Source organism: Spermophilus citellus (assembly GCF_964194105.1).
Source record: "Spermophilus citellus genome assembly, chromosome: X".
Taxonomy (NCBI): domain Eukaryota; kingdom Metazoa; phylum Chordata; class Mammalia; order Rodentia; family Sciuridae; genus Spermophilus; species Spermophilus citellus.
Window position 1 is genome coordinate 126,374,727 of NC_138190.1, and position 15,684 is coordinate 126,390,410.

At 43.2% G+C, this 15,684-nt stretch overlaps 1 protein-coding gene across 3 annotated transcripts; it reads left to right on the plus strand.

Annotated features, from left to right (window-relative positions):
• Positions 1-3,284: 3,284 nt before the first annotated feature.
• Positions 3,285-14,919, plus strand: RAB33A (RAB33A, member RAS oncogene family). 3 transcript variants are annotated; one of them, XM_081278082.1, is made up of 3 exons: positions 3,285-3,368; positions 4,007-4,296; positions 14,398-14,919. In XM_081278082.1, the coding sequence occupies exons 2-3, from the start codon at positions 4,039-4,041 to the stop codon at positions 14,851-14,853; spliced, it is 714 nt and encodes a 237-aa protein (XP_081134208.1). In that variant the 5' UTR covers positions 3,285-3,368; positions 4,007-4,038; the 3' UTR covers positions 14,854-14,919. The 3 variants fall into 3 exon arrangements, with proteins under 3 accessions (XP_081134208.1, XP_081134209.1, XP_081134210.1); XM_081278083.1 differs by having other exon boundaries at positions 3,336-3,359; XM_081278084.1 differs by lacking the exon at positions 3,285-3,368 and having other exon boundaries at positions 3,391-4,313; positions 14,398-14,655.
• The last annotated feature ends 765 nt before the right edge of the window (positions 14,920-15,684 follow it).

A 15,684-nucleotide genomic window follows, 5' to 3' on the forward strand; every position in this document is an offset into this window, starting at 1 on the left:
AAGATCTTGTGATGGAATCTCTAAGGAAAAAAGTCATGCGAAAGTGTTATTTGAGCTGTATCTTTAAGGAAGAATAGCAACTTTCAAATAGTGGAGGGAGAGAAATGATATTTCAGGTGGTGAATATGTTGGGACCAAAGGTAACATTGTTTATTGGCTAAGCGTGTTAACTTTGGATCCATAGGGACCCAGGTTGAATCCTGGCTGGTTCACTTGGGCAAATCACTTAATGACTTCACTTTCCTCATATACCAATCTCACCGGGGTGTTAGGAATACTAAATGAACCAATATTTGTAAAGTGTCTTAGAGCAAGCACCAAGCTATTTAACAGGCCTTGAGGTATGAAAAACAAAATCAGCATATGTGTGTGTGTGTGTGTGTGTGTGTGTATATATATATATATATATATATATATATATATAGAGAGAGAGAGAGAGAGAGAGAGAGAGAGAGAGAATTTTTGTAGTTGGACATTTATTTATTTTTATGTGATGCTGAGGATGGAACCCAGTGCTTCACATGTGCTAGGCAAGCGCTCTACCATTGAGCCACAACCCCAGCCCCCAGCACACTTTTGTGAGACAATGACAGTACATACTGCATTAGGGAGTTGTGATAAAGACAGGTAAGTATGGTGGGGTGAGATTTGAACTGGCAAAAGAGTTTCCGAATTTTGGAGGTGATGAAGTTAAATTTTTAGTGGAATGAGAATAGGAAGTGAAATTACAGGTATTGTTTTAAGAAGTTTTTAACCCTGGAAGCAATCTTTATTGGATGAAATGATCCTGAGTTTCCTTAGCCATTCAGCAAGAGTAGATCATTGTTGAGAAGTACAGTCAATGGGTGACATTTTACCTAGTGATGCTTCAGGGAATAAATATTGAAAACATCAACTGCAGAATAAGGAAATTATTTATAGTTATTTAATATTTTAAAGGGCTTACAGGAGGGCTGGAAAGGCCTTGGGTTCAATCCCCAGCGCTGCCAAAAAGAAAAAGAGAAAAAAACCCTTACAGACATTGTTGCATATTGATATTTCTAATACCTATAATATACCTAGGAGGCTAAGGCAGGAAGATAGCTTGAGCCCAGGAATTTAGGGGCAGCCTGGACAATGAGATCCCCATCTCTTAACAGCAACAAAATAATAATAAAAATGATAATAAATTGATTGAGTTGATCACATCTGTTGGTAAAAAAGGTGGAAACACTGTGAAATCATGACAATCAGGGTCTCATGAAACAACCACATATATTTAAAAGAATTTAATGATCCAAAGTTAAAACAAAAAGCATTTGTAAAGCACATTTGTTTTTGCAATGAGGTAGTTTTCTTATCTTTTTAATTAAAAACTATATTTTACGTTATAAAATAGCAAAATGCCCATCAAACTGATTCCAAAAATATTATGTGAAATCCCCCCAAGACTTGTCCCACACAAGTAACATACACTTTTTATTAGGACAAGAAGCCCATTTTGTTTTGTTTTTGCAGTACTAGGGACAGAACCAAGGAGCACTCTATCAGTGAGCACAACCCATCCCCTTTTATTTTTTATTTTGATATAGGGTCTCACTAAGTTTCCCAGGCTGGCCTTCCAAGTTGTTGGGATTATTGCCACCTTGCCTGGCTATAGAACCCATTTTGAAATACCATATTCCCAGAAATCAAAATTTCTTACAGAGGTAGACTCAGTGACAAGTTTTTGCTAGAAGCATATATCTAAATAATCTTATATGGTTATAATGCTTATTTTTATATTTCTTAGGAAGTTAGCATTAACTCTAGGTATGAGTTGGCAAAGACTCTTTCCACCATATGTATATGATGTTCCCAATTAATAGTTATCTCTCCCTTACTGTTTACAGCTATTCTTTTATAGGTAAAGAACACTAGGGGCATTAGCTTTTAATACAGATGAGAATGTTCCACAAACTATTATCTGGACATCAGGCAATAAAAAAAACAAAATACTGTGCAATGATGATTGATATGCTGTAGCATGGTAATTGGTATTCATGATGATGACCTTGGATTAGCCAACTAAGATTAATTCCTTCTCTGGATTGTTTTAATGTTGAATAATATGATCTAGGGTTTTAGAAATGGGTGACCCACATATATGATAGAGGTTAGCTATAAATATATCTGCTAACTCAGTTAATACACTTAATAACTAGAAGACCCCATTTTGAGTAACTTGAACATAACTGAGTAGTCACTTCCACTTTGCTCACAGACATATCACTGATACTGAATTGTTTTTCCTCTTGGTGGGAATGGATATAGTCATATTTGTCTCTTCCTGCAGCTCAGATTCACAAATAAGATGTCAGCTCATGTGTGCAGCTTGAATCCCTGACTTTGATGGCATTATCAATATCTTATATCTTGGTGCTATTGGCATATGTCACTGTCACCTTAGCCTATGAAATACAGGGAGGAGTATTCTTTAAAGCAAATATAAAATGGGTGCACTTTATTGTATGTAAATTGTTCCTCAGTAAAGTTGATTTCAAACAAATTCTGAACCAGCAGATCACTTTCGGAAGAGGGAATATGGGTCTTGACCAAAACGTATGATGATTAATAAGCTTTCGGAAGCTGCCCTCTAATACCGTAAGAAAGTTGTGTTCATTTATCATCTTCCAAGCATAATCTAGGCTTCTGGCAAATTAGACCCAACCACTTTGTTCTACATTCAGTTGCAGAGGGGGTGGTGAACCCTCCTAGGGATTTGCAATTCTCCTTGAAACTCTGCCATCCTGAAGGTTTAATGGTTATATGGAAGGCTCACGAATGCAAGGCACTGTGGAATTTATGCCATGTCCTAAGATCCCTCACCTGGGCCTGTAATGGCTAACTCCAGAAACAAAATCCCCTTTTTCTGGAGCGGCCACCACCAACTCCCCCTTCTCCTATCCTCCATGTGTCCCACTCCCGTGGCGGACCTTCCCTATTGGCCAGCCAAACACAACCGACTGCGGCAGCCAATGGGAAACGCTCTCCTGAACATTCAGAGGATGGGTGCTTGTGGTGTGATGAGGGGAGGTTGGCGCCTGGTACGCGCCCCCCTACATTTGGCAAGTCTGTGACAGAAACTGTAACACCCCCTACACACGCACACCCGCGCCCCCTGTCTCCCTTCTTTCAGTTGCGCTCCCCCCCCCCACCCCACACACACAGCCCACTGCGTGTCTTGGCAGCGCCCTCCCTGGCTCCTTGGTCTCTGCCAGAGCACCTGCTTACTCAATAAGACAGAGCATCCCTTCATTCCAAGGCTTGGTGTTGGTGTTGGTGTTGGGGGAGAGATAGTGGACCAAGAAGGAGCGGTGCAGCTGCCTGCTGCTCAGGAGGTAAAAGAGGTATCTCTGACCCCCACCCCCCACCCCTACCTTTGAGTTAATCGCACTGAAGCCAAAGTGCTCTAGTGATGCCTTAGTGTGCAGCTCTCTTTGTCCTCCCCAGCTGTGCTCCCTGCCTACTGACTTTGTGCGCTCCGGCCAAGGGGGGAGGGGGAGAAGGGTGGGGAGCTTAAAACCTATAAGACAAATAGGAAAAGGGAGAGAGGAAGACTATCCCAGGGTGGTGTAAGTACTCTCCCACCCCTTTCCTTTCCTGGGCAGTCGTCCTCCCTCCAGTGAGTCCCTGGGGTCCAGACAGGGGAGGGTTTAGGCAAAGGCACGGGAACAGGATCACATGCCCTAGCGTCCGGTCCTAGGGCACACACTGGCAGAAGGCGGCTCGCGGTTTGTCCACTCTCCTCCATCTCTCCTCTCCTTGGCTTTTGTGTTGGTGCCTCGGAGCTGCAAGGAGGGTGCGCTGGAGGAGGAGGGGGCCTAGGGTGAGAGGCACCCCCTTCACACGCGCGCGCGTGCGCACACACACGTTGCCGGCGCACGCACACACGGGCGGACACACACAGACACGCGCACACACACGCACAAAGCTCGCTCGTCTCGAGCGCACTAACGTGGCACTTTCTTTGTGTGGAGCCCTCGAGGGGGGTTGGGGCCCCAGTCCGGTCCCAGGGAGATGGCGCAGCCCATCCTGGGCCATGGGAACCTGCAGCCCGCTTCAGCTGCTGGCCTAGCATCCTTGGAGCTCGACTCATCGCTGGACCAGTACGTGCAGATTCGCATCTTCAAAATCATCGTGATTGGGGACTCCAACGTGGGCAAGACCTGCCTGACCTTCCGTTTCTGTGGGGGAACCTTCCCGGACAAGACTGAAGCCACCATCGGTGTGGATTTCAGGGAGAAAACCGTGGAAATCGAGGGCGAGAAGATCAAGGTGATCCAGCTGGTCAGATCTGGGAAGGGAGGGAGCTGGGAAGGGGCTTCGCCTGAGGGATAGCTCTAGTGTTTGCAAATGCCCAGCATTGGCTGAATAGAAGCTTGCTGAGCCCCAAGACCCTCCACACTTCCTCATCCCTTTTCTTCTCTCTCACGGAACCTGGTCCCCACCTCACCCATTTTTTTTAGTGCAAGTGGGAGTGGTTGCATTCTTACCTTTTGCCCTGCCTGACAGTTTGTGCCAGGAAAAGCATGTTTGATTTCAACTTTGACCCTGACCTACTGAGCAGGAGCAGCGGCACTAGAGGGCAGAGGGAGGCGGGAGGCATCCCTTGGTTCTAGTCTGTGGAATGGATCCCAAAGCACTTTACACAATCTTGAAGTCTCTTATACCTCTTGAGTGCCAATAGGCTGAAAAAAAAAAAAAAACACTTTTGCTAAGCCAGGTGGCATCAGAGGGAAGGAAAGCATGGAAATCCACAGAGAATGAAAGCTGCTTATTTTAAATTGCACTTTATTAGTTAAGATTAGGACTGAGTTGGAATTGGGGTGGAGTAGGGTGTTTATGCACAAAGCCATGAACCCTTTTAAGGATTGAGACTGGATCACCTGGTGGACCTTTCTAATAGACAAAACTTGTTCTTGGGGAACAGTCTTTCTCAAATGATATTTTCTTTACTTGTCTGGGGGTACCTAATGAATGAACTGCCCATAACTCATTCTGTTGGTATTGTTCAGAAGGCCTTTGTAAAAGCTGCTGAGCACCTTAACCAAGGGCCAAAGAAAGTGCCTTGTTCCCCCATTAGTTTATCAAATAGGCTAAGTACAAAATATTCTTGTCTGATCATTTGTACTCACATTTAGTTCAGAAAAGGCAGAAACTTGATAGGACAGAAATATGTCAATGTGCAAAGGGTGGCAGGAGGGAGGACATGGCAAGGGCAACTTGCCATGGGAGGAGAACGGGGCAGGATGATGGGAAAAGAAGCTCCTGAAAAGCACTAGGGGGTGCTGGGGATATAGCTTACTTGATAGAGTGCTTGCTTCACATGCACAAGGCCCTGGGTTCAATCCCCACCAAAAAAAAAAAAAAAAAAAGAAAGAAAGACAGAAAGAAAGAGGCACTAGGGACACTGGAGACCCTCTGGACTCACAGTTGGCCTTTCCCTGAGCCTATGGTCAAACAGCCAAAGAAACTGCAAGGCCACTGTTCTTAGTGAAGTGGAGAGAAAGACTGAGCAACTGGGGAGACTGATGAAATACTCCCAAATATGCAAGACTCCTTGATTATTAAAATAAATGTGGGTTTTTTTTTTTGTACCAGGGATTAAACCCATAGGTGCTTAACCACTGAGCAACATCCCCAGCCCTTTTTATTTTATATTTTAAGACAAGGTCTTGCTAAGTTGCTTAATGCTTTCCGAAATTGCTGAGGGTGACCTCGAACTGCAATCCTATAGCTTCCAGAATCATTGGGATTACAGGTATTTGCCACCATGCCCAGCTAAAATGAATGTGTTTAAAATGGCTTCAGAGGGGCTGGGGATGTGGCTCAAGTGGTAGCGCGCTCGCCTGGCATGCGTGCGGCCCGGGTTCGATCCTCAGCACCACATACCAACAAAGATGTTGTGTCCGCCGAGAACTAAAAAATAAATATTAAAAATTCTCTCTCTCTCCTCTCTCACTCTCTCTTTTAAAAAAATAAAATAAAATAAAATGGCTTCAGAAACCAGGCCAAGGCACTAGATGTCAGGAAGATGAGCAGTTCAATATTGATAAGGCAGAGTACTAGGGTCTATATTTTGAGTTGTAGATGGACACAGTACCTTTAATTTATTTATTTATCTTTATGTGGTGCTGAGGATAGAACCCAGTTCCTCACAGGTGCAAAGCAAGCACTCTACCACTGAGCTACAACCCCAGTCCAGGAAGATAGAGCATTCTTTTGAAATTGTGATCTTTTTTCTTCTTGCATTTTTTTCAGGGGGGGGGATTGCTACACACCCTTTTAAAGTCAAGGTAGTTAATTATCCCTATATTTTCCTGGGACTCTCATTTTGATGTTTGCATCATGTTTGATGTTCCTCTAATATGTCTAGCTTCTTTAATGTAAGGCTGTAAGATTCTGTAATGTCTAAAATATGCTTTTTTCCCCCAAAGTGGAAATATATGGATGGGCTCTTAAACTCTCAAAACTCCTTAAATGTTGATACCCTGGATTTAAAAGTGGGGAATTAAATTCATTTGAAATTTGGGTGGAGGATAAAGGAAGTATTGGGGAGTCTAGGGAAGGGGAAAAGAGGAGAGGAGAGAAAGAAGTATGAAAGTGAGGAATGGGAGGTGAAGAATGGACCCTGCTTGCTACCCAATGGCCTTGGGGAGATTTTTTAAAAATGTTCTTCCCTTCCAATACCCTTGTGCTTAGCCCAACTAGGTTTCACAGCCTCTGCCAAAGATTCCAGACTTTTTCCCAGAGGGCAGAGCCTGTGACAGTGTGACTCACTAGAAACAGAGCTCAGCACACCACCACGTGCAGATAAGTGCTTAATACGGGCTTTTTTGGGAAGATGATATTTTCAAGAGGACAAAGCCTTGTGACACTGCTCAAGGAGGAGCCCCTCTGAGGGAAGATTCTATAGGAACTCTAAGTAGAGTATGGGAATGGGGAGATGGGAACCTGCTTCTTGTAAAGCTGCTTCAACATCAAGGCCAGAGCCAGCAGTCAAGAGACCAGCATGCCTGTGGGAAGATGGAAGAGCCTGGCAGCTGGCACATGATCTAAATAGGAGAAGATTTTGCTTCATCAGCTGGCTGACCTGGAGTTTCTCAAGGAACAAGTGCCAAAACCATGCTAGGAGATGGCTGCCAAAGGGCTTCCCCCTTCAGGGGAGGGAGAAAAGTCCAGTGTGACAAGTGGAGATAGCCCTAGACCACAGCCAGCAGCAATACAAGGCTGTCAGGACATAAAATCCCAGTCCTGGCAGGAGAATGCTAGAGAAGTCATAGGGAGCTCTTGTCCTGTGCCCAAGGGTAGGGTGTGGTCTCTCATGGACTGCCTCCCTGTGTCCCAGAATAGGACATAAGACAGTGCCTACTGGGAAATGACTGATTTGTTGTAGTTGAAGCTACACTCTTAATCACCAGGGCCATCCCTAGGGGATTGAAGCCCCATTTGGTCTCTCCTCTCACTATGACCCCCACCCCCACATCATCACAACATTTACAAAACAGTGTTTCCTGGTGAAAATGACCTCAAGAAGAGCAATACTAGTAAACAACTTTGGTTTACTGAATTAACAAGGAGCCCAGGCTAGGCACTTTACATACATTGTCTTATTTGATACTCACAGCAACCCTAGGAAATTAGGACTGTAATCATCCCCATTGTACAGATAAGGAGATTAAAGTTGGAAAAGAAATAACTTGCCCAATGACACATGGATCTGAGCTTCTGTCTTTGACTCTCACTCTCAAGCACTTTCCCCCTCTTTCTATCTTGCTTTCCTTTTAACAGGGTCAGGATTTCAACCCAGATTCAGAACCCATGCTCTTTACCTCTGTGCTATGCTCTAGGTGGAAATATCCAGTCTCTAGATTGGGAAGTGTGCTCAGGGGGAGGCAGCCAGTCTTGCCATCCCAAAGATGTATCCCAAGGACCCAGGAGCCTTCAAGATGTCTCCTTCGGGGCTGGGCTTGTAGCTCAGTTAAAGAGCAAGGATGAGGCTCTGGTTTCCATCTTCAGCACTGGAGAAAAATAACTCAGAGCATTTAGAGTCCATGGGTTTTGCTTTTTGCACCTTGGGCATGAGAATTAGAACATATTCCGAGATAGAAGAGAACTTAGAGATTCTCTAATCCAATGTAATAATTTTATAGATAGAAAATTGAGGCTCAGAGAGAGAGAAACATGCCCAAGATCAAACAGGAGCAGGCCTGCAACTCAAGTCTAATTCCCTTTCTTGTGCTATTTTCATGCATCATGCTTTGAAGAGCATATAAATCACCACTAGTCCATCCAACCTACAAGGTTACCTGGAACAACACACAGAGGGACATCATATGGGAAAGCTGACAGCTTTTCCTGATATCAGTCTAAGAAGGGTGGAGGCATTGCATAACCCTGAAAGGTAGGATGGAACTTCCCTATGTGTCTGTCACAGGTTTAACTAAACCATATTGAGTCTGCCTCAGTCTAAAAGCACTGGAAAGGGCTGGGGATGTAGTGGTAGATCACTTACTTAACATGAGTGAGGCCCTGGATTCCATCCACAGCACCACAAAAGAAGAAAGAAGAAAAGAAAGAAAGAAAGGAAAATGAGGAAAAGCCTCAGAAAACAATGAATAGGGTTTGGGGGGTAAGAAGTAGAAGGGACACTCAGAAACTAATTTTTCAGCCATTATTGATAAATTCTCATGGAAGAAGCCCTCCTGTTTAGTTTGTTTCCTTCACCAGGCTGGGTACCCTTTCTGTCCCAGCCCTCACAGCCAGTCAAACTGCAGGTCAGTTGTGGCTGTGGCAGGTGCAGCCTAGGACTGTGGATTTCTCTTCCTCTGCTGATCACTGAGAACAAAACACTGTCTTGGGTTACTATAGCGAATGGATGGAGGCTGAGCTCAGTGTTCCTCAGAAGCTGCCTGCAGTCAGAATGACATCATGTCTTCCTTAGGGCTTCTGAGCTTCCTCCCATCCTCTGCCAGTTAGCTTAATGGTTAATTATCCATCAGTGTGTGTGTGTGTCTGTCTCCCTGGCTGCTGCTTTTTCTCTGTGTGTTTCTCTTTGTGTCTCTGTCCTCCTTTGCCATTCTGTATCAGCTTTGTGTGTGTATCTTAGATGCAGATGGACAATCCAGCTAGTTGAAAAAGGATTTCTTTTAAACTTTTCCCATCACCCACTGGGGTGTCCCCCAAAGGTTAGAAATGTATTTGTCTCCCTTTTTTTCACTTTTACCCTCCCCCATCAGCCTCCAACAAAAGGACATTCATGCCTCATCTGTAGAAAGATATGTTCCCTAGAGAAAAGAAATACCCATGTCAGCTAGGAGCATGTGCAGGGGATGCAAGGCTTGCTAAATCTTGCATAGGCAGGGATAGCCCCAGGAAAATGGTTAAAACTGTTCAATTGATCTTTGGCAGTTCCCCATGCTGTGCCCTGCAATCCTATTCTGGCACTCACCTGCCTCCAGCCCCCCATGGCATGTTGACCACATTCCTCTCTGTCTCCCCACAGGATTGCCCTTGCCTTGGCTATATTTCAGTTTGGAGAAGCCAAGCTTTCTGTGCTTTCCAGGATGAAACCCAAAAGATCCAAGGAGCAAGACTAATGGGGAGGGCTGCTGAGCTTTCAGAGAATAACAACTAATATTTACAGAGAAGTTTACATTTTGCAGAAGCTCTTTCTCATATTATTTCACTGGCTCATCCCAGCCACCATGAGAGAATGAGTTCCCAATGTGCAGAGGAAGAAAGTGTGGCTCAGTTGAGGGTGGTTAAATTACTTTCTTAGTCTTTTACTCAGATACTAAGGAGAAGAGCTGGAATGATGCCTTTCCAATAGCATCCAATCAGTTGTCCATCCAGATTCAGTGGTGGGGTTTCTGGGCTTCTCAGACAGTTGGTCCTCTATATCCATGGGTTCCACATGTAAGGATCCAACTAACCAAGGGGCAAAATTATTCGAAAAATTGCATCTGCAGCTGGGGCTGTAGCTCAGTGGTGGAGTGCTTGCCTAGCATGTGTGAGGCATTGAGTTCGATCCTTAACACCACATAAAATAAATAAGTAAAATAAAGGTATTTTGCCTATCTACAACTACAAAAAAATCTTTTTTTTTTTTTTTTTTCAGCTGGGTGTGGTGGTGCATGCCTGTAATCCCAGCAGCTTGGGAGGCTGAGGCAGGAGGATCACAAGTTCAAAGCCAGTCTCAGCAACTTCGAGGCACTAAGCAACTCAGTGAGACCCTGTCTCTAAATAAAATACAAAATAGGGCTGGGGATGTGGCTCAGTGGTTGACTGCTTCTGAGTTCAATCCATGGCATGAACCCCCCTTGGCATTTAAAAAAAAACATGCATCTGTACTGAACATGTGCAAACATTTTTATCATTCTCCCCTAAATAATACATTATAACAACCATTTTTTTAGCATTTACTTTGTATTAGGTATTATAAATAATATAAACATGATTTAAATAATATGGGAGGATGAGTATAGGTTATATACAAATATAACAGCATTTTGCATAGTGGACTTGAACTTCCATGATTTGGGCATCCTCCAAGGATTCTAGAACCAAGCTGCTGGGGATACTGAGGGCTGACTATATTTAGTCATAATGTCATGTACTTACAAGGAATGTTAATGCTCACATGATAGCTACTGTTATCTTCATTTATGCAGATAAGGACACTGAAGATAGGGAAATTAACTTTCCTAAGGACACCCAACAATTACATAATTTGGGCCATGAAATGCAGACACGTTGATTTGACTCCACTATGCCCCACTGGCCCTCTGAGAGAAATGAGGATCTGGGGTGTGTGTGTGTCTAAGAGGTTGTGGTCATCCCTGCACACAGGGTAGAGGTGATATTTATGAAAAGGACATGGGCCAGGGGTTATAAAAATGGCGAGAAGAACAGAACACTGAACCCCAAAACACAAAGAGATCATTTCCCATATCTGGTGAACCTAACAGCTATTGCTCCTTTTCTGAGGGCTCTGAGACTGCACTGCTGGGAGCAGCCTGCTTCCAGGCTTACCTCTCACCACAGACAGGGGTGCAAATAACTTAGATTAGGTTTTTAAAGAGCTGGATTGGGAGCAATGCCTACTGTTGAAATTCTGAGCCTCCAAATAAAAGCTTCCAGAAGGAGGCTCTTGATAGCAATACCCTTGGAAAGGCAGAGGAGGTCTCCAGCAGAGAGGGCCCTCCCTGCAGTTCTGGCAACTTGGGTGGTATACACAATTAGGAAGCCAAAGAAAAGCCAAACAGCCAACCTTACTCAGCCTCAAACACCTCACACACTCCCACCCGTGTTCCTGCTAGTGGCAGGTATTTTTAGAATCCTGAGCTCGTGGTGTTAAAGCATCTGCCACATGCCTGAGGGCTGATAGGGATTCAGTCTTACTCAGAGGCAGGAGGGAGAGTTAAGACTACTGGGGGGCAGGGTGGGAAGTGGAGATCAGGAGCCAAGTGGTAATGATATTCCTGGGCTAGACCTGCTCCCTTCCTCATGACCTCCAGTCCTCTCTCAGCCTACTTCCCCTTTCATCCTGTTCAGAGCATCAGAGAGGTGGAAGAAATGAAAATCTTTTGTCTTTGCAGAAGCAAATCCATGTTCAAGGACATAGGTTTTTCTATGTAACAAAAGTCATATATTCTCTCTGAAATGGCCCTGGCAGATACCTAGACTGCCAGACTGTTTGTAGTTTTGGTGGCTCAGGCCAATAGTGCTTTTGATGATAATGAAAACCTTGATGGTAAGTGATCTGATGTAGAAAAAGACTGCTTACAGTCTAGCTGGAGAGGTGCCAAGAGCACTGAGGAGACAATCAGAGAACACAAATATATTCTAAATGGTATGATACAGACTCAAAATGCAAAAGAAATTCCTAAGGAAAAAAAATTGTATAGAAAGTGGGGAAAGTAGCCAGGTGCAGTAGCACATGCCTATAATCCCAGTGGCTCAGGAGGCAAGTGGATCACAAGTTCAAGGCCATCCTCAGCAACTCAGCAAGACTCTAAGCAACTTAGCAAGACCCTGTCTCAAGATAAAACATAAAAAGGGCTGGAGATGTGACTCAGTTGTTAAGTGCCCCTAGGTTCAATCCCTGGTACAAGGGGGGGGGGAGAGAGAGATAGATAGATAGATTTAGAAAGTTTGAGGAAGAAGAAAGAAGATGGAGATATGAGCTTAGCCTTCAAGAATGGGTGGGATTTGGATAGGGCAAAGAGGGGGCAAGCAAATCTACAGTAGAAGGGTGGACTAGCAGGATCAAATGAACCAGGTGTAGCTACCTGAATAGTTTGAATCCAGGTTGGGAGAGTCAACTTATGGCAGACAGAAAATTTTCCATTTGAAGTCACACACAGTAGAGGGCCACTATAATTTCCTGAAGTATAAGATGACATTCAGATACAAGTGGGGATTTGGGAAGGCTAGTTTGAAAGTAGCATTCAGAAGACAGTGGAGTGGATATATCCAGAAATCAAAAGAATACTGTAGTCCAGGAGCAAGGAGGCGAAGGTCTGTCCAAGGGACATGAAAACTGAAATAGAAGAGGGGGTTATGCTGGAGACATTTGAAGCCATGTCAGTAGAGGATGATGAAGGAGAGCCAGGACAATGAAAACTGATGTTCAGAATGATGACTCTGGGGCCCTGTAAGATCTTCACTCAGCAGAGTGATTCAATTATATTTACTAGATTATATTTATGGACCACTAACTCCAAACAAAGGCTATACATCGTTTTAAAAGCCATAGTAATCAATTAGTGGCCATAATCAAATTTTATAGATAGCCGAGAATTGTATAGGGCATTGGGACCATCACTCTGAGCATGCATGTCTCTTGTCCAAGATGTTGGATGTATAAAGGGCAAAAGGATTGGGCTTGAGTGTGTGTGTTCCCTGGGTGTTCTCTTTGTGCATGTTAGTGATGCCAGCTTTTTTTCCTTTATAAATTGTTCTTATCAAAAAAAGCCAGCCAGGCACAGTGGCACATGCCTATAATCCCAGTGACTTGGAAGGCTAAGGCAGGAGGATCACAAGTTTGAGGCCAGCCTCAGCCACTTAGGCCCCAAGAAACTTACTGAGACCCTGTCTCAAAAAAATAAAAAGGGCTGGGGACGTGGCTCAGTGGCTAAGCACCCCTGGATTCAATCCCCAGTATAAAAAAAATAAAAAAAGGTCAAAGTGCAGAAGAAAATTCAGTGACTTAAATAAATTCAGCTGAAGGGTGAGATTTTAACACTAACTTTTCTTTCTTTAAAAAGTAATGTAATATGGCTGGGGATGTAGTTCTGTGCCAGCCTAGCATGAAAAAAGGCACAGGGTTCAATCCCCAGCACTGAAAAAAGGAAAAGAAAAAGAAAAAAATTTCCAAATAAAGAAATGCATATTTATGGTAGAAAACTTGGAAAATACAAAAAAAGTCACCTATAGTCCTGCTGCCCATAAATATATATAACCATTAATGTTCTATATACACTTCCATTCTTTCCTATACACATGTTTATGTTTAGTGTTTTATTAAAAATCAAGACAATAGCATATGAATTTTTTTGGTGGTGTTGGGGATTGAACCCAGGTTTTCTACCACTGAGTTATACCTCCAATCCTGAAAAAATATTGTATCTATTCTTTTGTTTTTCACTTCCTTGTACTTTGTGAGCATTTCTCTTATCATTTATTCTTTGGAAACATTATTTTTAATGGCTGCATAATAGCCCATTGAATAGCTATACACTTTTGCTTCCTAGTGAGCATTTAGATTGTTTCCTGTTTTTAGAAGAGTATAAATAATACCATGGTTAAGATCTTTGTGCAGAATTTTGAGCACATCTCTATTACGTCTTTTGTATAGATTTCTGGAAGTGGGATTACAAATTCCAAAATTTGTGAGTATTTCTTGGATAATATTGCCAAAGTTCCCTCCAGAAAATTTGACCAATTTATGCCCCAGTGTTTAAACTAAAAGCCTTCAGATTTTCAACTCTATTTGCAACTAATAATCTTAAGAAAAACTTGACAAACCCTAAAATTTCTGTCTGTACTTTGATAAGTCCATTCTGCTTACCTGTCAAGAACCACTTCCTATGTCGGGGCTTGTAACCACATTTTCTTTTTTTTTTCTTTTTGTTTTTTAGTTGTAGATGGACACAATACCTTTAATTAATTAATTAATTAATTAATTAATTAATTAATTTTATGTGGTGCTGAGGATTGAATCCAGTGCCTCACACATTAGGCAAGCGCTCTACCACTGAGCCACAATGCCAGCCCCTGTAACCTCATTTTCTTATGCTACAAGACCATATTTTCTTTTGTCTGTTTATGTTTCCTTTTCTGACTCCACATATGGATTTTTGTATCTTCCAGGTTCAGGTGTGGGACACAGCAGGTCAGGAACGCTTTCGTAAAAGCATGGTTGAGCATTACTACCGCAATGTGCATGCAGTGGTCTTTGTCTATGATGTCACCAAGATGACCTCCTTCACCAACCTCAAAATGTGGATCCAAGAATGCAATGGGCATGCTGTGCCCCCACTAGTTCCGAAGGTGCTTGTGGGCAACAAGTGTGACTTGAGGGAACAGATTCAGGTGCCCTCCAACCTAGCCCTGAAATTTGCTGATGCCCACAACATGCTCTTGTTTGAGACATCAGCCAAGGACCCCAAAGAGAGCCAGAACGTGGAGTCAATTTTCATGTGCCTGGCTTGCCGATTGAAGGCCCAGAAATCTCTGCTGTATCGAGATGCTGAGAGGCAGCAGGGGAAGGTGCAGAAACTGGAGTTCCCACAGGAAGCTAACAGTAAAGCTTCCTGTCCTTGTTGAAACCAAATGTTGTAAATACAAATTATCACTGGAGTTTTTTCTTTCCCTTTTTCTGTGCCTGCATAATGCTGACACCTGCTTGTTTCCATACAAATTGATATCAAAATAAAATTTGTATAGATTATCACATAGCTTTATGTTTTGCTTTCCTCCTAGAAGACATTTTTTTTTCTTTCTTTTTGCACTACTGTGGTTTGAATTTGGAGCCCTGGTGCATGCTAAGTAAATGCTCTACCACTAAGCTACACCTTCAGCCCCAAGAAGACATTCCAGATTGTAATGAGCTTTCCCTACTATAGTGAAATACTCATGCAAATGCACACTCCCTACCAGACTTTCATGCTACCTGAAATACCCATTGAATCATTTCATTGGGACTAATTCATTCTCTTGCTCAGTGTCATCAGTGGGTAGAAGAAACACCCAGTGGGGATGACACATAGGCCAGATGTTTTTCTAGAAAGACAATGCAGGTGGTCAGGTAGAAAAGTTTTGAAAGGAGATGGACACAGTATTTCCTAGGAGTGTGCCTTTGGATGTACAGATAGACTGTTCTCTTCTTATTTCCTAAAGTTTAAAAATAAAAAGTATACAGTAATTAGATCCTGTTTCCCGTTTTTTACCAAGATGGCTTGGACACCAAAGGTGTCACCCTGTCCTCCCTTTTCCTTTCTTGGATGGGACAGGGCTGAAGCTAGCAAATAGCTATTATGCTCCCAGATTTTTTTTTTTTTTTGGTACTATGGATTGAATCCAGGGGCACTAATCACTGAGACACAAGGGATATCCCCAGTCCTTTTTTATATTTTATGTAGAGATTGGGTCTTGCTG